At 42.3% G+C, this 25,064-nt stretch overlaps 1 protein-coding gene across 4 annotated transcripts in view; it reads left to right on the plus strand.

Annotated features, from left to right (window-relative positions):
• LOC127586224 (sodium/calcium exchanger 3-like) overlaps positions 1-25,064 on the plus strand; it is a 353,793-nt gene that overhangs the window by 308,135 nt on the left and 20,594 nt on the right. For all 4 annotated transcript variants that reach the window (XM_052044020.1, XM_052044021.1, XM_052044022.1 and 1 more), the window contains one exon: positions 12,742-12,866. In XM_052044020.1, coding sequence (XP_051899980.1) covers positions 12,742-12,866 — 125 coding nt within the window. The remainder of the gene's footprint in view (positions 1-12,741; positions 12,867-25,064) is intronic.

A 25,064-nucleotide genomic window follows, 5' to 3' on the forward strand; every position in this document is an offset into this window, starting at 1 on the left:
TCCTTACCTCCAGCTGAAAGCTCAGCTTATTCTTGCAATAGCTTGCCTGTTGTCACGCAATAAGTCAAGCAGTTCTATGCCTTGAACAGTATTAATTTAAAAACCTTAATCACTTCTGCCCACACATCCTGCCCTCTCAGTTTTCTATCTCTCAGTGGGAACATTCCCTTTGGCTGCCTTCATATTTGCTTTATGTTCCAGGCTCCTATTGACTTTTAAGAGATTACCTCCCCATCACCCACCCAAAGATAAGTCACTCTCCTCACAATCCTATTTACAACTTTAGTTTCAACCCACCGTACTGAATGTACCTATTCTATTTTAATCAAGTTGTACAATATTAAATTATTGGCCTCAGCTACAGTGTTGCATAGGTATTGGGGAAGAACTTTATTACCAGTCATTACGACTTATTGCAGTAAATTAGTTCTTTATCTGGAATAAATGCTGAATATTGTTTTTTGATCCACATGCCCCGTATAATAGAGTCTTTAGGGAACAGCCTACAATAAAATTTTGCAGAAGCAGACATAAAGTGTTTGTATTGCTCTGTTTCTCAATTGGATAAACTGGACAGTACCATAATATAATTCCTACGGCACGATTGGTTGACAATCTGTCATTATAAGCAGTCCTGAGTGACTAATGAATGACAGAGAAATGGAGGGCTATGTGGGAGGGAAGGGTTAGCTAGATCTTAGAGCAGGATAGAATGTCGGCACAACATTGTGGACCGAATGGCCTGTACTGTGCTGTAATGTTCTTTGTCCCATGTATTGATAGGAGACACTCTCAGTTTGGTTAAGCAAGGCTGAGCCTAATGTCCAGTGTTCCTGACTGAATAGATTCCAATTAATGGTAAGCTATCATTAAAACTCCCAAGGTGACCTATTTCTAGTGGTCCCAAGCTGACCTATTTTTCATGCTCCTATATTCAGGGAATGGAGGTTTGTTGCCAATCTGGGTGACTTGGATGACTTAAAAATTCATTTGCTTTTACCTTCTCTTGACAATGATGAAGGGATTCTTTGAAAGTGAGGATGCCCACTAAATATAAAATCTGACACCAGACTGTCCAGTGGGAGTCTGATGGGAGCAGTTGTGTGGAGAGAGCTGGGTGGTGGGATGAGAGTTGGGCTGAGAGTTGGCCAGTGCTTTACAGACTCCTGATCCTTCCATTTCCAAAGCATGAAGATATTGTTTGGATGAAGTCCAACTCGCCATTCTTCACTTGGAGAATTTTCCGAGGTCCACGTCATAACTCAGTGGTGCTTAACAAAAACAGAAATGCTGAAAACACGCAAGCAGGTCAGGCAGAATCTGTGGAGAAGGGAAGAGATTTATTGTTTCAGGTCGGAGACCTTTGTCAGAACCAATTTTTAGTTAGTTGGCTTACTAGAACTTGTAACTTGATTTCTTTTTGGCGATTTAGAAGAGGGCATTAAATTTGAAAACCTGCTCTTAACAACAATATTAGAAAAGTAAAAGAGAACTGCAATGTACAAATAGGTTATTTCAAATCTTCCTTCAATTCCACCCCCTTATTCTTCCTCCACCCCCAGCATTGTTCACTCTATTTCACTAATTAACATGCTGCATTTGTACGTTACTGGCAATAATTTTGATTAATTTAAATCCTTGAAGTGTGCTGGGCTGCTAGCCTAATCTATATCAGAAAGGCCATTGGCACTCTAATGTGCAGGTGTTAGGCTCCAGCACTGGATTTGATTGAGAAGGACTCCCCTCACGCACAAGCTAAGGCCCCCTGTTTGACTTTCACCTCTAGAGGGGGTTATTTATTTTTATGACATGTATTAATGCAAAAGGATGACTGGGTGAAATTAAAATTACTTTTCCCCTATCTCTGCAAAATGGAAAAATAGCCTTTAGTTTAATTATTATCGGCATCATAAACCTTAGAGCCATCTGTTACTCCTCCCAACTCCACACTCAGAATCTAGATGATCCCAACTTGCAGTGCATACCAAACCCAGCCGGTAACCATTACCTCCAGTGTATTACTAACTTACCTGGTCCCAGTTCCCTTAAAAGTATCTGAAATCTAACTGGTCCCAACTCCCTTCACTATTCCTTAATACACTTGGTGCAGGTCTACCCTGAGCACATCAGTTCCACTGATAGCCACTCCATGTCGCATAAACCTCAGCTATGTTTAAGCTGTGCCCCTGTCTGTGTAAGCTGTAACGTAGGAATCACTGGAATCATCTGGAATCACTGCAAACACTCTGCAATTTTATGGAATAATGAATAAATTCTGACCATTGCATGTTTCAAAGCCAGTTATTTGTTCTGAAAGTCACCGTACAACACCTCATTAATACTTCAATTAATTTCAGAAATGGGTAAGGCTAAAAACTCATAACATGTTCATACTCACCTTGTTGCAGATTGTACTCAATTGACTGTGGACTTTAAGCTAGCATTTAGTCTAAGTTAGCTGTCAATGTTAAATACTGTGCTTATGAACTAATTCAGAGACACTACCATTTATCATTTAGCAAAAATGCCCAAGAGCAGAGCTTCCATGTTATCTATGGCTGGTCAGTTTCTTCCAGCTTCACACCATGCCTGCAGGAAAATCTTGAAAGTGGTACTGGAATACTTAGTCCACAGTAGAACGGACTTCTAAAAAAACATATTAAGCACTGCATGAAGCGTGTCTCCTGATGACATGAACAACTTCAGAACTGTTTATTGTTGTTGATATTCAATATTTCTGTTTGGGAGTAAACATATTCTGGCAAGGATGGGAAAACTGGGGAAAATTAAGAATGAACAGAAGTTTTTCCCTTCATAACCGAATGATGTGGGGGGTTTTGGGGAGAAGTGCCAAAGCAACAGATAAATTAGTAATTGGTCTATTATTGTCACATGTACTGAGGTACAGTGAAAAACTTGGTTTTGCATGCCATCCATACAGATCATTTCATCACATCAGTACATTGAGATAGTACAAGGGAAAAGGAAGATCAGAATTGCAGTTACAGAGAAAGTGCAGTGCAGGCAGATAATAAGGTACAAAGCCATGATGAGGTAGATGGTGAGGTCAAGAGTCCATCTTATCATTCAAGAGGTTTATTCAGTAGTCTTATAACAGTGGGATGGAAGCTGTCCTTGAGCCTGGTGGTACATTCTTTCAGGCTTTTGTATCTTCTGCCTAATGGGTGGGGGGGAGAAGAGATTATGCCTGGGGTGGGAGGGGTCATTGATAATGTTGGCTGCTTTACTGAGGCAGCGAGAAGTGTAGGCAGTGTCCATGGAGGGGAGGCTGGTTTCCGTAATGTGCTGAACTGTGACAACAACTCTCTACAGTTTCTTGTGGTCTCGGGCAGAGCAGTTGCCATACCAAGCCGTGATGCATCCAGATAGGATGCTTTTTATGGTGCATCTATAAAAAGTGGTGAGGGTCGATAGGGACATGCCGGATTTCTTTAACTTCCTGAGGAAGCAGAGGCATTGATGCGCTTTCTTAGATATGCATGGATTATGACGTGGTGAAAGCCAGTGCTATTTATCAGAAAATCAAATCACAAATGCCAGTTCAGCATCCAAGATAATCAGTTCTGACTGTGAAGATTTGCTGAAAGTGTGATTTAACAGGCTATAACTGTTCTAATGTTTCAGCTTTGACTGGATTAATTTGACTTTTTTTGTGTGTGTTAAGCTGTTTAAGAAAGGATTCTGCAGAAAACTATTTTTTTCTCCTGCTTTATAAAATCACTACTATCAGGTTCTGTACGTGCAGAGCCATATTTGTCATTGTATTGGAGACAGAACAGGATCGGGATGAAAGGGAAGTAACCCAGCTGGAATAAGTTTAGGGTGAGGTAGGAAGTATCTGGCACAAGGGTCTACAGTTCACATCATCCCTTTGACCTATGACAAAGAGGTCTGATAATGGAGGCAAAAGTATTAACAAGATGTTGCAGTAACTCGCACCCTCCGCACTATTTTCTCCATCTGGTTGGAAGTCTACAGGATAGGGATCCTTAGGCTGTGTGGTATTTTCTGTAACTTTACTCATGCCGCCGATGCCCTTCAGTAGAGCACCCCCATGTTCAAGCACTGGAAGCACACCACTGGGATTTAAGTGTTGAGTATTCCTCAATGTGCAAATTGTACATCTTAGAACCCCCATGAGGTTTCCAAAGTGAAGGAGATCCCATTACCTCAAGGTGTTGTATAAGGTCTTAAATATAACAAGATTGTCCGTAGGATACTTTCATTCAATGTCCCTGATCTGCTCCATTAAGAAGGATAAAGGAATAGCTGATTGGAGTTACTGGCTGATCTGCTGAATATCGGAGATGTGAGGGATAGATTTTTCACACAGAGGCTGCTGGCTATCTGGAACGGGCTGCCAGAGGAGGTGGTAGAGGCAGATACAATTATAACATTTAAAAGGCATTTGGACAGGTATGTAGATAGGAAAAACGTAAAGGGATACGGGTCTAATTCAGGCAAAAGGGATTACTGTAGATAGACATGGTTGGCGTGGACATGGTGAGCCGGGAGGGCCCACTTCTCTGCTGTCCAATTGGATGATTCTATTACCAGAATGGTTACAGGACAGCAGGGGGCCATTTGCTGAATGAAAATGTTTTTCCTCATCTCACTTTTGGTTCCTTTGCCAATCACTTTCAATCTATTTCCCTTGATCTTGACCCTTCTGACAATGGGAACGGTTTCTATCAACTGCCTGACTTTAAATACCTCTGTCAAATCTCCTCACAACCTCAGTTCCAAGGAGGACATCCCCAGCTTCATGAGTCTATCCACATAACTAAAGGAACACATTCTTAGAATTATTTTAGTAAATCTCTTCAGCACCCTCTCTGAAGTCAATTGCGTCATTCCTAAAGTGTGGTGCCCAGAACTGAAACACACTATGGATCAGAACCAGAAGGATACCACAAGCCAGACAGGTTCACCAGCCGGGGGCACCCTCTGCTGGCTAACTCTGCCTTGATCAAGGATCTTCCAGCGAGATCTCTGAGGAGGAAGGAAAGCCAGTAAGAGAGATCTCAGCAGCTACTTGACCAGAATTAGAGGCAGAACAAAGAAACAGAGGATACCACAGGATCAGACAACATTATGTAAGTACAATCTTTTCTGTTCAATAAACAGATGGCCCTCTCTCAGCAGCCATGGTTCTGATGCAAATCAGACCCAAGCCCACCGGTTGTCATAAAAAGACACTGCACTTTCTGTCAGTGTTCTCTACATAAAGTATTTGTACAAAAATGTATTTTTGAACACCAATTTTGTATTAGCAGTGTGTCTCTCATGGCTCAGATGACAGCATTTGTTCATCTAAGTCAGAAGTCCCAGTCTGGAGACTTCAGTGCTAAGATCTAGGCTGATGCTCCAGCGCAGTCGTGAGGGAGTATTGCACTGTCACGGCTGCTTGCCTTCGAGTGAGATATTAAACGTCAGCATCAATATACTCTGTTAAAGGTCCAGGGCATTTTTACAGTGCAGAGAAGTTATCTAGTCAATATTTATTCCTCACATCATCATTAAAACTTACTGAGTATTTATCATAACATTGCACATGCAAGCAGCACATAATAAGTCTTCTGTGGGTTTCCTGCATCACAATGGTAAGCAAGTATACCTCATAGCTCTAAAGTGGTTTTGGGAAGTACTGAGAGAGAGGTGAATGGCACTATTTAAGTGCAACATTTCCTTCTCTTTGTTAGTGTCTTTTGTTGTCCATATTAATGTCTGCAATTGATTTATGTTTCCTTTTCAGTAATAGTTCATCATGTTGTTCCAGTTTGAGTACTTGACATGTTGGCTTCTGACCATGTTGTGTTCACTGCCTCCATTTCTTGTTCATAAATCTATCCTGGAGTTCAGTCCAGGTACAATATGAGGCTCCTGTCAATGCTGTTATGAGCCTCTGGAATGGGGGACATGACCTTCATCTCAATGTTTCAGAGGCCCAGCAGAACATTCTCTGCATGGTGCATTTTCACTGCAAGGGCATGGGCAGGAATGGTTCTGGTGGTGACATTTACATGAGTAAGTGTGTGAAGGCTGACTGGAATGTTCACATCAGCTCACCAGTTCTGCAAACAGGACCATGTACTGTGCCTGCCTGCTACTGATCAGTGTGAGAGTGGATCAAAATGGGCTAGACAAATTGTGCAATGACTGAAAATTATATCCCGTGAGCTGTTGTTCTCTGGATATGGCCACTTGGCTGAGACATCAGAGGTTGGCTGGTACCTGTGAAACTCTGCCCCGGTGTAAGTCAGCATCTCTGCTACAGAATCTTAGAATCATTGCAGCAACTCATGCCTGTTAACTATGGAAACTTGACTGAAACATAGGAGATCCTGAGAGATTTCAAGAGGCTGTACGTTGGGGAAATGATTCTCCTTCTGGGAGAATGAAGAACGAGAGATCACTGTTTAAAAAATAAGGAGTCACCCATTAAGGGAAAGATGAGGCAATTTTGTTTTTTTGCAAAGGGTTGTGAACCTTAAGAATGTGCTTTTTAAAAGGGCAGTGAAAGCTGTGTCTTTGAATATTTTAAAGGCAGTAGTAGCTGGATGTGTAAAGTGCAAGGAGGTGAAAAGCTTGGTTATGTGGATGCAGTCAGATCACTCATGATCTTATTAAGTACGAAGCCAGCCTGAGGGATCGAGTGACCTACTCCTAATTTGTATATTTGCATGAAGTTTAAGTGAGATAATTCAGCTGAAATTAATTTCACATGGAGCTATACACTAATTAGCTTTAAGGAAATAGGCTTTGGCAGTCATTAGTCAAGAGCCTGTGTATTAGTGTGACAATTAAGAATAAAGTGTACAATTAACCTCGGCTGATCTTGCTTTGTGTAGTATCTCGTACAGCTTCAACATTAATATCAAAAATGAAAGATGTCCAACTTGGTCTTGTCCATAATAACCAGGTCACATCTCCTGGCCATGAACAGCGGCACCACTTCATTCTCAATCATTAACATAGTGACGGATGGCGTTGTGGATAGTACCATCTAATGTTCCTTCCTCACCATAAACTGGTCACTGATGCTCAGTTGGGTTTTCCCAGAACCACTTGGCTCCAAACCTCTTCACGGAATTGATTCAAATGTCGGCCATGGCTGGCTGCCAGAATGACAGCCTTGACATCAAGACAGCATTTGAATGAACATAATATCAAAGACCTTTTGTGAAATCGAGAAAAAAAAGGAAATTCAGAGAAAAATGAAAGTTACCCACATGCACAATACATACATTGGGGATCTCCCATCACAAGGTCCCATTTCTGTTTACATAGTCCCAATGTTTCACATGAGCAATGCTTGGTCAAGTGAAGGTTCTGATATTCAATTCTATGGTTTCCCTTTACTGAGCACCGGACCCCAAAATATCGAGGGGTGACACCATATGTTGATCATTGACTATACCTCCAAGTCAAGGGTAACTTTGTTTGAACATTGTTGAAGAATATCTGGGTAGCAAAGCCAGTACAGCTTTGTTCACTTTGGTATATTCAAAAGCTTCTGAGGCATCAATAGATTTTTAAATTATGAAGAAGAAAAACACTCTGATGCTGGAGGAACTCAGCAGGCCAGGCAGCATCCGTGGAGAAAAGCAGGCGGTCAACGTTTCAGGTCAGGACCCTTTTTCAGGACTGAAGATAGGAAAAGGGGAAGCCCAATATATAGGAGGGAAAAGCAGAGCAGTGATAGGTGGACAAAAGAGGGGAGGCGGGGTGGGCACAAGGTGGCGATAGGTAGATGCAGGTAAGAGATAGTGATGGGCAGGTGCGGGGGAGGAGGGGAGAGCAGATCCACGGGCGGATGGGTCAAAGGTAAGGAGAGAAAAAAAAGGATAGAAAAAAGAGATAGGCTAGGAAAAGGAAGAAGAGGCATGGGTGGGAGGTGGGGGAATGGGGGTGGGGATTACCTAAAGTGGGAGAATTCAATGTTCATGCCATTAGGCTGCAAGGTTCCAAGATGGAAATTGAGGTGCTGTTCCTCCAGTTTGCACTTGGAATTCTCCTGGCAGTGCCGAGGACTGACATATCAGTGATAGTGTGGGAGGGGAGTTGAAGTGACTGGTAACGGGGAGATGTAGATCTCGGTTATGGACAGAGCGCAGGTGTTCTGCGAAACGCTCACCTAGTATGCGTTTGGTCTCACCAATGTAGAAGAGGCCACAATGTAGAGGAGGCCACCCTCCTATGTATTGGGCTTCCCCTTTTCCTATCTTCAGTCCTGAAGAAGGGTCCTGACCTGAAACGTTGACCGCCTGCTTTCCTCCACAGATGCTGCCTGGCCTGCTGAGTTCCTCCTGCATCATCGTGTTTTTAATCTAGATTCCAGCATCTGCAGTCCTTTGTTTCTCTTGATTTTTAAATTGTCTCTTTTTAAATATGGACTAAAGTATTTAGTTTTCTTTTTCCGTCCTTGACCCGGTTGAAGAGTTGCCTGGCAATGTTTGGCTAAGGCCGGTCACAAGAACAATTTAAGAATAGCTAATTTGCGTACTATCACACATTGAACCCTGATGTCTGCTGAGAACAGATCTTATTCAAAGAGTACGATCAGCTCAATGACCTTAGAAATGCCAAACAAATGTGGATATCATTTGTAGAACAGAGGGACCTTGGCGTTAAGCTACATGGTTCCCCCGAAAATGGAGTCACAGTTAGACAGGGTGGAGAAGTCTTTTGCGCGCTGGCCTTCATCAGTCAGGGCATTGAGTATAGAAGTTGGGAGGTTATGTTGCAGTTGTACAAGATGCTGGTGAGGTTGCATTTGGAGTATTGTGTTAAGTTTTGGTCGCCCTTCTAAAGGAAAGATGTTATTAAACTGGAAAGAGTGCAAAAAGTACCTACAAGGATGTTGCCAGGACTAAAGAGATTGAGTTACGGGTAGAGGTTGGACAGGCTAGGACCTTTCTCCTTGAAGCATCGGAGACTGAAAGATGATCTTATAGAGGTGTATAAAACCATGAGGGGCATAGATAGGGTGAATGCACACAGTCTTTTTTCCCAGGGTTGGGGAATCAAGAACTGGAGGGCATAGGTTTAAGGTGAGAGAGGAAACGTTTAATAGGAACTTGAGGGCCAACTTTTATTTATTTACACAGAGGGTGGTACATATGTAGAATGAGCTACCAGAGGAATTGGTTGAGGCAGGTACAATAACAACATTTAAAAGACAGTTGGGCAGGTACATGGATAGGAAAAGTTTAGAAGGTTATGGGCCAAATGCTGGCAAATGGGACCAGCTTGGATAGACATCTTGGTTGGCATGGGCCAGAGGGCCTGTTTCCGTGCTGTATGACTCTATCTCTCAGACCTGACTGGAACACAATCAATACCATCTGCATATAATATAACCACTCCAAGCTCTCACCCCTACTGCATGGCATAGTTCCTGGTAAACCACCAATGACACAAACTGCATTGTGGGGCCTCATCCAAGAACAGATCCGCAGAAAACCTGGCCTCCTGCCAAGCATTTGAGTTGAGTCAGGGAAGACACAGCCATTTGCTGGACAAATGGAAACCCCCAGTGATGGTTTATTGGTATTGGTTTAGATAATGTAGAGGAGGTCACATTGTGAAAACCAAATGCATTGCAAGAACTGCAAGTGAATCACTGCTTCACCTGGAATGATTGTTTGGGTCGCTGGATGGTGGGAAGGAAAGAGGTGAATGGATAGTTGTTGCATCTCCTCCAGTTGCATGGGGAGGTGCCATGAGACAGGGGGTGGTGGATAGTATTGGTATTGGTTTATTATTGTCACTTGTACCGAGGTACAATGAAAAACTTGTCTTACAAACCGATCGTACAGGTCAATTCATTACAGTGCAGTTACATTGAGTTAGTACAAAGCGCATTGATGTATTACAGGTAAAAACAATAACAGTATAGAGTAAAGTGTCACAGCTACAGAGAAAGTGCAGTGCAATAAGGTGCAAGGTCACAACAAGATAGATCGTGAGGTCATAGTCCATCTCATTGTATAAGGGAACCGTTCAATAGTCTTATCACAGTGGGGTAGAAGCTGTCCTTAAGTCTGGTGGTACGTGCCCTCAGGCTCCTGTATCTTCTACCCGAAGGAAGAGGAGAGAAGAGAAAATGACCCTTTTTAGAGCCAATTATTTCAGGCCAAGAACTTCCTCAAGACAGTGTTCTAAATCAAATTATAGTCAGTAACTGTTCATCACTGTACAAAGGTAGGGTGTTGGCTAATGATGGTGACATTCATATCTCTTCAAATAATGAGGTAGATCGTGCAGCTAGACCTGGACAACATTCAGTCTTTGACTGATGAAAGGCAAGTAATGTTCATGCATCAGGCAATGTCCATCTTCTACAAGAAGGAAGCTTCTACCTTCTCTTGACATTTGATATTATTGCCAAGACTGATTCCATCATTCAGAGCCTGGAGTTAATCCTGTACAGAAACTTAATTGGACCAGCCAGATAAACACTATAGCAACAACAGGTTAGAGAGTAGGTATTCTAGGGCAAGTGACTCACGTCCTCAGTTCAAAATATCTTTCTATCATCAGCAAGAAATAAGTTAAAAGTGCATTAGGACACTCTTCACGCGTGGTTGAGTGCAGCTCCAGCATGACCCTTGACAAAGCAGCGAATTGACTGGCACCCCAACCATTCACTCCTTTCACGATTAGCACACAAGAGGTGGCTGTAGTGTACTATCCGCAAGATGCATTTTGCCAAGGCTTAGAGTCATAGAGCATGGAAACAGGCCCTTCAGCCCAACTCGTCCATGCTGACTGTGGTGCCCAGCCAGCTAGTCCCATCTGCCCGCGTTTGGCCCTGGCCCTCTAAACTTATCTAGATAGCTTTAAAGTGTTGCTAATGTGCCCAGCTCAACCACTATTTCTGGCAGTTCATTCCAAATACACACCACCCTTTGCGTGAAGAAGCTGCCCCGATGCAGGGCTGCTTCTTGATCTGCAGCCCTGCATTCAACCCACCTCCTCTGCAAGCCCAACTGAAACCCTCCATTAAGGGCAGCAGATTAGTGGGAACGCCACTGCCTGTGGCTTCCCTGCCAAGTCACAGAAATATATTGGCCAATGTCGTTGATGGATCATTGAAATAAAATCCTTAAATCAACATTTGTTCTGCTCATCATGAGTGTGTTGCTTGAAGGCCAGAATTTATTCTCTGTGTTTAGCTGTTCTTGAGATGGTGATGGTGAGTTACCATCTTCAATCACTGCAGTAATTCCATGGAGCTCTCTAGCTAATCACATCTTCCAAGTAATGGTGACCAGAAGTGCACACAATATTCCAAGCGTGGTCTCACCAACATCCTGGACAGCTGTAACATGATGTCCCAACTCTTGTAGGTAATGCCTCATCCGATGATGGCAAGCATGCCATACACAACCTTCACCACCCTTGTCTACCTGCGTCACCACTTTAAGGGAACTATGAACTTGTCTCTCTGTTCTACAACACTGCCCAGGGCCCTGTCATTCACTCATTTGACTTCTCAAAATGCATCACTTCGCACTTGTCCAAGTTAAATTCCATCTGCCATTCCTAGTCAAGCATCTTGAGTGTTGTTGGAACTGCACTCGTCCAGGCAAGTGTTCTGTCAGATCCGTGATGTGCTATGTAGATGCAGGAAAGACTTTGGGGAGTCATTCACCATAAAGATACCTGTATTCTAACCTGCTTATGTGGTCACAGCATTTATGTGATCTTATGGAAAGAAGGTCATTGTAAAAGCATGTGCAGATGGCTGGGCCTCAGTACACTGCCTTGTAAAACTCCTGCTGTGATGTCCTGAGGCTGAAATGGTTGACCTCCAATAACCATCTATGTCTGTGTGACGTACAGCTCTAGCTAGTGGTGAGTTCCCTTTGATTCTGGCTGATTTTTTACCTGGGCTTTTTTATTTCCAATATGTGGTCAAATATTGCCTTGTTGTCAAAGATGAACATTCTCACCTCACGTATTTAGCTCCCTTCTTCATATTTGTAAAGAGGTCTGCAACTGAGTGGTCTGGTCAAAGCCCAAGCAGATTCTTGGTACAGGCTGCTTGACAGCACTGCTGATAATACCTTCCATCACTTTGCTAATGGGGAGAGCATGATATGCTTGGGCAATTTTCCACATTATCAGATGGATCCCAATGTTGTACCGGGGCTGGCTAGTGGCAATTGTTCTTTAGCACTGAAATTTTGACTGGTCCCATGGCTGTTCAGATATCTGACACTTTCAACTGTGTTTTTATTGGCACATGGTGTGAACTGAATTGGGCTTTTGTTTTTTTTTACAATTATTTGTTGCAAATCTTAGAAACTTTGTTGCTAAAACATAATCTTTTTGAAGCACGGTGTTGCAGTTCATTATGGAATAGTGTGCACAAATGGTGGGAAGAATATTAACTACTTTCTGTATTTTGGTTAACAAAAACAAAAAGAAATCCCTTCCCAGCTAGTTTCTTAGCCTGATAAATATTGTATTTGCATCCCATACAAATTATTTCATGGCAAAAGATTTCTTTACCAATGTGTTTCCCGCATTGAATTGTTTTAATCTGCGTTTAATCTTAGTGACCTTGGAGGAGTGTTTATTAATGCCTTATCCATGGTGTTGTAATATGTGTTAGTGTTTTCATATAAATAGATTCACAGCGAAAGAATCCCTCATGCCAAGCATGCGGCTTCAAGTGAAATGTCTAACTGCCTATTTCTTGACAAGCAGATGAAGCCAATAAAAAACTGACTGCAGAGGAAGAGGAAGCCCGACGTATTGCAGAGATGGGAAAGCCTATCCTGGGGGAGCATTCCAAGTTGGAAGTCATTATTGAAGAGTCATATGAATTTAAGGTACTCTCAAAAAAATGCAATGCATAATCTATGCTTCTTAATTCAAAGCATCTCTGTAAAGTCTTTGGCATTCAGTGTAGTGGACCACACAGTACCTTGTTTAATCATTATGGTAACAATTAGCTCCTGAAAAAAAATCTTGGTGCATCTCCTCGGCCCCCACTCCTAGTGTCCAACTATCACTCATTGTATTCAATGGTCAGGATAACAATGTTGGCAGTAAAATGGAAACAGAAAATCTCTTTGGAAAGGGAGCAATTAACGCTTTGGGTCCAGAATCTTTCATACATACTGAGAAAGAGAGAAACAAGTCTAGGTAGCAGAGAAGGTGGGGGAGGGTTAACAAAGAGAAATTCTCTGATAGGTTGAAATAATGGGGCAATTAATGGGGAGCTGAGATCCCATTTTTGTTTTGCTAATGTTGTATTGTCTGTGTTGTACAGCCTGGCCTACTGTATCAGATTTTTGATTTTCATTTAACTTTGGTAATTTGTTAAGACCACACAGAATCTTCCTATTTTTTAAATAAGTTTCTCCATTCTGATCTTCATTTTTCAACATAGCTCTCAATCCTTTCTCTTCAAAAATGCATCTAATTGCCTTTCAAGTCCTTTTGGATTGCATGCTGGAGTTGCTTTGCCAGGTAATTTAATGCATGTCACATTTCATGGGTGAAACATTCCAAATGAGTATTTCTGCTCATAGTTCTCTCATTTTAACTAACCACCCTTTTAGACAAAATAAGTTCAATTATGTGGCACATCTTTTTTGCAGGGTTGAAATATAATTGGCGCTTCCTTCTGTGTAGTATGTGGTACACCTGTGTAGGAAGATTTGCAGTCAAGATTCATATGCCACACTAACATCTGGGTTAAGGGATATTAGACATTAAGACATATAGTAGAAACATAAGATTAATGTTTTAAAATTGATTTTTTTGCATGCAGTTCAAAATCGTAATCATATGTGTCAAAATCAATTGAAATTTGTTGGTTGCCGTATGTTCAGCACCCATCTGAATATTAATAATGCAATGGACATTGTTGGCATTAATAAATTAATTTTATGTATTTTAGATCTCCCATGTGCAAACTGCATGGTGCTGTACAAGTAATTGTTTCTAAATGTTCTGTTCCTACTCACTGTTGTTGCTTCCAAAGCTGTAAAATGTTTTTGTTTTGGAGGATGGAACCACTACATGAAAAAAGACCATGGTACATCTACAACAAGATGTAGCACCTATTTAATACTGAGGGAGAAATTAACAGGTGTGGGGGTTGCAATTCGGAGCTTGGGACAACAACTGCTGAAAGTACAACTGAGCAAAGGAAACTTTAGATGTGCAAGCAGCCAAAATTGGAGGAATGTTTTAAGGCTGAAAAGTGTTACAGAGATAGATGTAGTCTGGGAGGGATCTTGAAACAAGGATGACATTTAGATCCAGTGATGAAGGAATGGCAAGGGGCTGCAGTTCTGAATTTGTGTTGACTAAGGTCAGCAGTGAAAGGAATCTCTGGGTAAGTTAAATTCCAGACACTGCAAGTGTGGAACATGCTGAGTGCCAGATGTTGGTGTACCTGTCAATTTGCTCCCTTGTTGTGTCCAGTCATGCTGGGATTCCCCTGCAGAATGCCGGGGAATCCACCTCTCCAAACCTACACCAGCCACACCTGGTGAAGACCCATGGGGGTTAATAGCCCTCTGGATTATATAGGAAAATAAATATTATTTATTTTACTTTATTTCAATCATTTGATGTTTTAATATTACATTTTAATTCTTTAATAATTTAAAATTATTTAAAGCAATTTTAAGAATGACTCTGGATTTCATAGAAATTTATGAACTGCAAATGAAGCTTCCTGACTTTGACAGTTGAAGCTCCATCCCCAGACCTGAGGGTGTTCGGGAGGCGATCTCTCAGCAGTACCCAGCCTGAGGCCTATTCACTACTGAGGCCTCATAATATCCTGCTATACGCTTCCTGGGTGCAGCGTTTGGCTCTCCACAGCCAGCCTAAGTAGTGGGGAACTGCAAGTGGCAAGCCAGTTCCAGCTTCATTCATCCTGGTATACTTATCAGTCAGGACCATGCATTGCTTGAAGGAGAACTTGCAGATAGTGGTAGGGCCTTCTTGACGGTTGAAGTGTCAGGTCCAGCAACGCTATTACAGTGCCAGTGACCTGGGTTTAATTCCGGCCACTGCCTGTAAGGAGTTTGTACATTCTCCCCATGTCTGCGTGGGTTTCCTCCGGGTGCTCCGGTTTCCTCCCACATTCCAAAGACGTACGGGTTAGGAAGTTGTGGGCATGCTACGTTGGCGCTGGAAGCATGGCGACACTTGCGGGCTGCCCCCAGAACACTCCATGCAAAAGATGCATTTCACTGTGTGTTTCAATGTACATGTGACTAATAAAGATATCTTATCTTATGTACAGTGGGAGGAGAGTTTGTACGTGGTGTATTAGAGTTATAGAGCCATACAGCATGGAAACAGGCCCTTTGGCCTAACTGGTCCATGCTGACCAAGATGCTCCTTTCAAGCTAGTTCCATTTGCCAGCATTTGGCCATAACCTTCTAAGCCTTTCCAATCCATGTACATGTCCAACTGTTTTTTAAAAGTTGTTATTGTACCTACCTCAACTACTTCCTCTGGCAGCTCATTCTACATGGATACCACCCCTTGTGTAAAAAAGTTGCCCCTCAGGTTCCTATTAAATCTCTTCTCACTCGCCTTAAACCTATGCCCTCTTGTTCTTGATTCCCCAGCCCTGGGAAAAAGGCTATGCCCCTCCTGAGTTTATACACCTCTATAAGATCACCTCTGTCTCCTATGCTCCAAGGAAAGAAGTCCCACCCTGTCCAATCTCAATATCCTTGTAAATCTTTTCTGTGCTTTTTTCCAGTTTAATAATTTCTTTCATATAGCAGGGTGATCAAAACTGAACACAATACTCCAAGTGCAACCCCACCAGCGTCCTGTACAACTGCACCATAACATCCCAACTTCTATACTTAATGCCTCGATTGATGAAGGCCAGAATTCCAAAGAACCTTCTTCACCACCCTGTCTAACTGTGACCCACTTTCAGGGAACCATGTAACTCCAAGGACCTTCTGTTTATATAACACTCCACAGGGTCCTACAGTTCACTGTGAAAGTCGTACCTACTCCAAACATTATTGGGACACTCTACCTTGTGAACCTAGTGTCCTAGTGGTGTTTAGAGTGCCAACATAGGTTGATAAGGTACAGTGATGTTCTAATTTGAATTCTACTGTTCCGGTAGTTGCAAGATATAACAACAGTGAAGTTTTTAATTAATCAGAACAATCTCTATGAGTTTCTACAGCTAGATGCATCAAAATCCCTCAGTGGTACTGAACTTTGTGAGCAACGTTTAATATCTTTTCCTCTCCAAGTTGCTCCACTTGACATGTCATGTCTCAAGTCACTTACCCAAAATATTATTTTCTGAAAGAAATCTAATTTCCACTTGAATGAATCAATGCCAACAGTTTCTACTGTTTCCTTAGGGAGCCAGCTCAATAGAGTAACTCTGTTTTTACTAAAACTATTTGTTTCTACAGATTTGGTTTTTAAGCTCACTTCATGCAGAGAAGTACAAGAATATATCATCCCTCAAGGACGAAAAATAGCACAGAATGAGTGGCTCAAACGTGGCTAATGAAAGAAGTTCATGGCAGCATTAAAGAAAGAATGTTATGATTTTGACAAAAAAAAGCAGTGATCCAAAGGATTGGGAGAATGTTAGACTTTGGCAAAGGACAAGTGAGAAATGGTTTCATTGAAATAGTTAATACCCTGAGGGGTCTTGACAACACCACTGTGGATGCGGAGAATCTAGAATTCGAGATTACTGTTTAAAAATTCGGTGTCACCCATTTAAGACAGGGAGGAGGCAAATTTATTTCTCTCAGAAGGCCATGAGTCTTTGGAACTCAAAGGGCAGTGGAAGCAGGATCTGGATATTTTTAGGGCAGATGTAGATAGATTCTTAATAAACATGGGGTGAAAGATTACTGGGGTAGTTGAGGTCAGCCATGATTTTATTGAATGGTGGGCCAGGCTTCTGCTCCAAATTCATAGGTTTCTATGGTAAATCAATCCATAGAGAGACAAAGGAACATGAAACTAAACCATAAAACAGTTGTGAAAGCCTCAAAGTATGCAAACAGATTGGCAAAAGTGATAGGAGAAATTATAAAAGGGAACTAAGGGAATTGTAGAGACATTACACAGTCTTTTGTCAAGAAGAGGTTGCATTAATAGTAAAGAATCAAAAGTCAACTGAGAATGAAAAGCATAAAGAAATAAGTGTTAGTAAAGAATTAGTCCTGGGGATATTAACAAATTCCCTGGAACTGACGGCCAACAAGCTTGAATTTAAAATAGGTGGTTACAGAAACAATGGACAATTTGGATTTTAATCTTCCAGAGTTCCCTAGATTTTCAAATGGTTGCTGTGGATGGAAGTTACCTTTTCTAACCTTGTTACTCAAAAAAAGAGAGAGAGAAAAAGTGAATTACAGCAGAGAAAACAAGACACAAGAACCTTCTGTAAGGGACATGGAAAAAGGTACACAGAAAATCAACGTGTGACTGACCTGCTCTGTTAGACTTGTGCTAATCTTTTTGCACAACCATAGAGGCTTTTACAATTTTTAATGACTCCTTCAGGTCTTGTTTTGTGTCCATTGATTGACAAACCATTTGACAAATCTGTACTGAGTTTTTTTGAGGTTGTAGCCAGCAGGGTAAGTGATGGGAAATTAGTGGATGTGGTGCATTTTACTTTCCAAAAATAATTTGATCAGGTGCTACAAAAGAGGCCCATCTGCACAAAATAGGTCTCATTGGATTGGGGGACAGTACATCAGCATGGATTGGCAATTGGTTAAGAGGCAATTTGTTAGCAGGATGACTCAGGTCAATTTTGGCTTTGGAAATGGTAATCAGTGAGTTAACACAGGGATCAATGTGCAAGCCTTGCAAATTTGTAATCTATATCAGTAACTTAAATGAGAACAACTATAAGCTTTTGACGATACAAACCTAAGTGGGAAATAAGCTATGAAGAAGATACAAAGAGGATGAAATAGAATATACAGAGGTTAAGTTAGAGGACAAGCATGCATCGAATGGAATATAATGTGGAGAAAACTGAAGTCTAATCCAGCCACGATAACTGGAGGGAAATGTGCAGGTGACTTTCCCCTGAGGAAGTAGAGGTCCTGGGTCTGTGAAATGCTGTTGAAGGCAGGTTGATTGAGTACATTTGTAGATGGTGTACACAACACCCACTATATGCTAATGGTGAAGAACGTGAAAACAATGGGTTGAATGGGTGGTGATTTCATGGGGAACCAGCAGGTGAGGGTGCTCCCATGTGCCTGCTGTCCTCACCTTTATTGATAGTCACAGGTTTGGGAGGTGTTGTCAGAGTAGCCTCGGCACTTAACTGTAACATATTTTGTAGATGGTATAAAGGCAGTGGCGAATCAATGTCTGCCTTTGCTGAGAACTGCCTTCCAAAATGTGCGAAGTGGTCCATGATTTTCAGGCTCTTGCTGCGAACCTTTATTATTTGGAGTCAGTGTGGTGCAGCTGGGGCAGGTTGGTAGAGGATTTTTACCTGTTGAGTACAAGGCCCACCTTTCCATATACTTCAGTGAATGAGTTGATGATTTACAACTTGTCCTCAGAGCGTTGCAGAACACAAACCTTGTAGGCATACCCCAGCATGACTCCTAAGCTTTGTGTGACCTTTGTCCTGGAGTCAAAGTTGAACAGTTCCCATTAGGTCCTGTCTTACTGCTTTGCCAGGTTGGGTCTTCAGTTATAGGTATGCCTGGCATATCATTCTGCAGTGACATAAATGAACAACAAGAAACACAGAAAAATATTAATTTTCATTTTCCAAAATAACTAACCATTTACTGTCTGAAAAAAAATAACCACTTATAACTGTCCATTTTCAGGGCTAGCTGATTAACAGCTGTGAACACATGACATATACTTAAAAGGGCATATTTAAAATTTCTGTGGTGAGAATAAGCAATTAGTCTGTAAATTTACATCAGGTTAAAAAAATTGAAGAGTTTGTGGTGAGGTGATGTTTTCCTGAAGCTAGTGCTCCTGTTGTGCAAATTACCATGCAACTTGTGCGGACTGCATTACATGCATGGCTCTTCCTCACCACAAAGTGTTGCCTAATTTGCATGTTAATAACAGTGAGTCTTATTCACACAGTGCTATTCTTTTCAGTAAATTCTGGCCAAGTAATGAAAAACAAACCAGAAATGTCCACACTCGATAAGTTGAACACATCATATTTCGACACAATCACAAAGACTTCAAAAATGCAGCTGGTATGGATGTTGAGATTCCACCACCAGACATAGCTTCCTCTACTTCCCATTTCAGCATTTCGCAGAGACCCCCCCCCCTTTGCAACTCCCCGGTCCACTCTTACATTCCCATCAACCACCCCCCTTCTTATGGCAGGTTCCTTTGCAACCACATGCCAAGCAACACTTGTCCTTTGGCCTCTTCCCACCATCCAGGGACCCAGACAGTCTATCCAGGTGAAGCAGCGATTCTCTTGCACTTCACCCAGTTGAGTGTACTGCATTTGGTGTTCACAATGTGGTCTCATCCACATTGGAGAAACCAAACACAGACTGGGAGGCTGCTTTGTCGAACAAACGTGTTCAATCTGCAGGGTTCCTGTTAAGCTTCCTGTTGCCGCCACTTTAATTCTACACCCCACTCCCATTCTGACTTATCAGTCTGTCGCCTCCTATCCTGTCACACTGAGGCCCATCGTAATCTTTTGTTTGGGCACGTTACAGCCTTCTGGACTCAATATTGAACTCTACAACTTCAGATAACTTGATTTCTGTCTGTGTCAGTCGTCCATCTGTGACTTTGGCTCAGCCTGTTTATTCCATCCTGTCCTTTTTTTTCTCTTTTCCTTTTTTCCCTTTGGGACTAAAGACATGCTCACTCTAAGTGACGGGCACATCTTTCAGCTCTGTATTTTGCAACTCCCACATTTTATTGTCTATGTTCTCACTCTAATTGCTCCCAATCACCAGATAACTTTGTTTACTGCCTATCCCATGGTCACCCCAGTTTCACCTAATAAAAAAAACCTCCCCCCCCCCCCCCCCCCCCCCCCATCCCTGCAGGTTGTCAAGCTTACATAGAACACTACAGCACAGTACAGGCCCTTAGGCCCACAATGTTGTGCCAACAGTTTATCCTGCTCTAGATCTATCTAACCCTTCCCTCCCACATAGCCCCCAATCTTTCTATCATTCATGTAGCTATCTAAGAGTGTCTTAGATGTCTCTAATGTATCTGCCCCCACAACCTCTGCTGGCAGTGCGTTCCAAGCACCCACCACTCTCTGTGTAAAATCTGACCCCATGACATCCCCCTGATATCTTCCTCCAATCATCTTAAAATTATGCTCCCTTGTGTTAGCCATTGTCGACCTGGGAATAAGTCTCTGACTGTCCACTCGATCTATGCCTCTTATCATCTTGTACACCTCTATCAAGTCACCTCTCATCCTCCTTCTCTCCAAAGAGAAAAGCCCTAGCTCGCTCAACCTATCCTCATAAGACACCTTCCCAGTTCCGATGAAGGGTCTCCAACCTGAAACATTGGCTCCGTTTCTCTGCCCACAGATGCAGCCTGACTTGCTGAGTATTTCCAGTATTTTCTGTTTTTTATTTTTAGCATCTGTGGTTTCTTTGGATTTTCTCTTATATTCTACCCCATCTAATGAGGACAAGTATCCTGTATGCTATCTTCACCACCCCATGAACCATGCTGGAACCTTCAGGGATCTTTGGACTTGTACAGCAAAGTCCCTTTGTTTCTCAATACTCCCTAGAGCCTTACCATTCATGGTGTATATCCTACTTTTAATTGACGCGCCCCCCCCCCCCCCAGTATCCAAAATGCATCACCTCACACCTCTCAGGATTAAATTCCATCCTAAATTGTTATGCCCAATTTACCACTGGATCAATATCAGTCTATGGCCTAAGACTATCCTCTTCATTGTCAACTACACCACCGATTTCTGTGTCATCTGCAAACTTAGTAATCATACTTCTACATTTACATCTCAATCCTTGCTGTTTATATAACAGCAGCAAGGGTAACAGCACTAATCCCTCTGGTACACTGCTGTTCACAGTTTTCCAATCATAAAAGCAACCCTCCATCATCACCCTTCTATTCCTAAGTCAATATTGGATCAATTCACCAATTTGCCTTGAATCCCATGGCATCCAACATTTTGGACCAGCCTTCTATGTGGGATCTTGTCAAATGCTTACCGAAGTCCATGTAAGCCACATCAACTGCACTGCCCTTGTCAATATAGTTAGTTATCTCTAATGAGTCTGTGGTGACTATCCCTGATCAATCTGTGCCTTCCAAGTATGGATTAATCCTGATCAATCCGTGCCTTCCAAGTATGGGTTAATCCTGTCTCTCAGAACTTTTTCCCAGCACTTCCCTTACTATTGATGTTAAACAAATTAGCTCAAGGCTTATTCCTTCTGCCTTTCTTTAATGAAGATACCATATTTGCTGACTTCCAGTTATCTGACACCTCACTTATGGCCACTAAGATTTAAATATCACTGACAGGACCCTAGAAATCTCCCCCCTTGCCTCCCACAACAGTCCAGGATACATCACATTAGGCCCTGGAGATTTATTCACCTGGAGATTTATTAATGAAGATACCATATTTGCTGGCTTCCAGTTATCTGACACCTCACTTATGGCCACTAAGATTTAAATATCACTGACAGGACCCTAGAAATCTCCCCCCTTGCCTCCCACAACAGTCCAGGATACATCACATTAGGCCCTGGAGATTTATTCACCCTTTTGCCTGCTAAGACTGCTAATACCTTTTTAATCTTAATGTGCTCTAGAATTTCACTATCCCAACTGAAATCTCCACCTGCAAGAACTTTCTCCTTAGTAAATTTAGATTACAAGTATATATTTATAACCTTGTCCACGTTCTCTGGCTCCATGCACAGATTGCCCCTGAGGTCCCTAATGGGATCCACTCTTTCCCTTGCTCTTAATATTCTTATAGAATGCCTTGGGAATTTCCTTAGTCTTATTAGTGACAGTTGGGAAGCCTGTTGTATGATCCCAGCAAAATGATTGCACCTTTTTTATTTAAGTTTTGCCCCTATGGACAGATTGAAGAGACACCCTCCCTCATTACTGCAATGATGGTCTCCTTGATCAATTTTGCAATGTCCTCTTCTCTTTTACATCCCTCCCTATACCTCTGAAACTTCTCTACCCTGGAATATTGAGTTGCCTTCTTTTAACCATGTCTCAGTGACTGCAGGAATTTTATATTCCCATGTGCTGATCAATACTCTAGATTAATCTGATTTACCATTCAGGTTCCATGCATTAAAATAGATTCAGTTTACCTTTCCAATCCTCCCATGTGCCTTACCATGCCCATGGCTGCTTTGTCTACTATATTTGACTGAAATTCGCTGCCAACTACCTATACTCTGTGTCCTATCCCTCTGTCAAATTAGCTTAAAACCTCCCCAAGGATATTGGACCTGTTCCTATTCAGGTGCAGCACACCCTACTTGTGCAGGTACAACCTACCCCAGAAATGTTCCTAATGATTCAAAAATCTAAAGCCCTCCCTCCTACATCATCCCTTTAGCTACACATTCATCTGACCCATCTTCCTATTCCTATATTCAGGTGCACATGGCAGTGGAAGTAATCCAAAGATTATAAATTTAGAGGTTAATCTGCTACCTAATTCCCTAAACTCATGTGGCAGGACCTCATCCCTTTTTCTACCCATGTCATTGGCACTGACATGTATCATGACCACTGGCTGTTTAGCCTCACCCCTTGTAATGCCTGTAATGCTCTTGAGACATCCCTGAAGCGGGCACCAGGGAGGCAACATATCATCTGGGAGTTCCGTTCACGGCCAGAGAAACGCCTGTCTGTTCCCCTTACAATCGGGTGTTGTTATAAACAAATAGGTGAAGTATGCAGATTGCAAAAGGACCTGAGTATATGTGTAAAAACATCGTAGTGAAATTATGTAGGGGCCACCTGGAATAGTGTGTACTGGTCTGGTTCCCCAAGCTAAGGATAAACAGAGGCTCACCAGATGCTGGAAGTGGTGGGAAGGGGGATGAATAAGCAGAATGGTTTATGCTCTCCAGAATCTACAGGAGTGAGACGTGACCTCTTTGAAACGTACAAATTTCTGCAAGATGCTACCCCCGGCAGGCGTGTTTATAACCAGGAGATATAGTCTCAAAACAAATGATCGGCCATTCAGAAGTGAGATTTTCAGGGTTAGTAGATCTTTGGAATTCTCTACCCAAGAGGGCTGTGTTATCGAGTATGTGCAAGACAGATATCAATAGATATTGTAGCATTAATGAAGTACAGGAAGAAGATGCTGAGGGGAAAAAAATTTAAGATCTTACTGAATAGGGGAGCAGGTGTTAGGAACTGAATGGCCTACTGCTGCTTGTATTTCTTACGTAGCTCATCTTTACATAGTCAACAGCAATTAGGAATGTGAGATAAATGTTGTTCTTGCCAGTGATTCCCACATTGTCTCAAATGTATAAAAAAAACATTTTTTTCATCAGCTACTTCATCATTTCTCTGGATGCAAACTCAAGTAAAAATTGTACTAAATACTCCTATGTAGATCATCTCCTGTAGGGTACACAGCTCTCTTGCATCCTGGGTCACCTTGTTCCATAATAAATCAACACCAATGGTTCTTGAACCACTGGGATCTCTTCTGGGGTACAGGCGACCTGTACAAGAGGAACAGGTTGGGCTTGAACCAGAGAGGGACCAATATCCTTGCAGGGAAATTTCCTCGTGCTGCATGGGAGGGTTTAAACTAGATTGGCCGGGCGGGGTGGGACCATGAGCAGGAGCAAGTCATGGGATAAAGCAGTAGCCAGCAAGAGCAAGTTTAGTGATGAGGATAGCCAGGGGCACAGTAAAGGCAGGGAAAGGAATACCCAGTTAAACTGCATTTATTTCAATGCACGAGGTTTAACAGGTAAGGTCGATGAACTCAGAGCGTGGATTGGCTCTGAGGACTGGGATGTTATAGCCATAACAGAAACATGGCTGAGAGAAGGGCAGGACTGGTAGCTCAAGATTTCAGGATACAGATGCTACAGGCATGGCAGTGGTACAGGTAAGGAAGAGGGTATTGCCTTTTTGATAATGGAGGATGTAACAGCAGTAGTTAGAGATGACGTTCTTGGGGGATTGTCCAGTGAGGCTATATGGGTAGAAGCGAGAAGGGGTCACTCTAGAGGGGCTGCATTATGGACCCCCCCAGTAGTCAGCAGGAACTTGAGGAGCAGGCGTGTAGAGAAATTGCTCATAGTTGTAAGAATAATAGGGTTGTATTAGTGGGAGATTTTAATTTCCCTGGTATTGACTGGACTACCCAGAGTGTTAAGTGCCTGTATGGGGTGGAATTTGTGAAATGTGTCCAGGAAAGTTTCCTGAGTGAATAATATAAAGGGCCTTACTCGGGAGAGTGCAATGCTGGACCTTCTCTTACAGAACGAGGTAGGGCAGGTAACTGAAGTGGCAGTCAGGGAGCACTTTGGCTGTAGTGACCATAATTCTATTAGTTTTAAGACAGTGATGGAAAAGGATAGGACAGGTCCACAGGTTCGGATCCTCAACTGGTGCAGGGCTAATTTTGGGGGAATTAGGCAGCAGGATCTAACAGAGGTTGACTGGGTGAGCCTGTTTGAAGGGAAAGGAACGAATAGCAAGTGGGAGGTTTTTAAGAGTGTGATATCAAGAGTCCAGGAGCAGCATGTTCCTGTTAGAGTGAAGGGTAAACCTGGGAAGTTTAGGGAACCTTGGCTGATGAGAGATATTAAGCCTCTGGTCAAGAAAGAGAAGGAAGTATACATTGTCAGGGACGAGTGAATCCCTTGATGACTATAAAAAGATTAAGAGGGAAATCAGGAGGGCAAAGAGAGGATTTGAGATGGATCTGGCAAGTAAGGTCAAGGAAAATCCCAAAAGGTTCTAATGCTATATTAAGAATAAAAAGGTGGCCAGGGAGAGAGTAGGCCCCCTT

This window comes from Pristis pectinata, chromosome 35 (assembly GCF_009764475.1).
Source record: "Pristis pectinata isolate sPriPec2 chromosome 35, sPriPec2.1.pri, whole genome shotgun sequence".
Lineage (NCBI taxonomy): Eukaryota > Metazoa > Chordata > Chondrichthyes > Rhinopristiformes > Pristidae > Pristis > Pristis pectinata.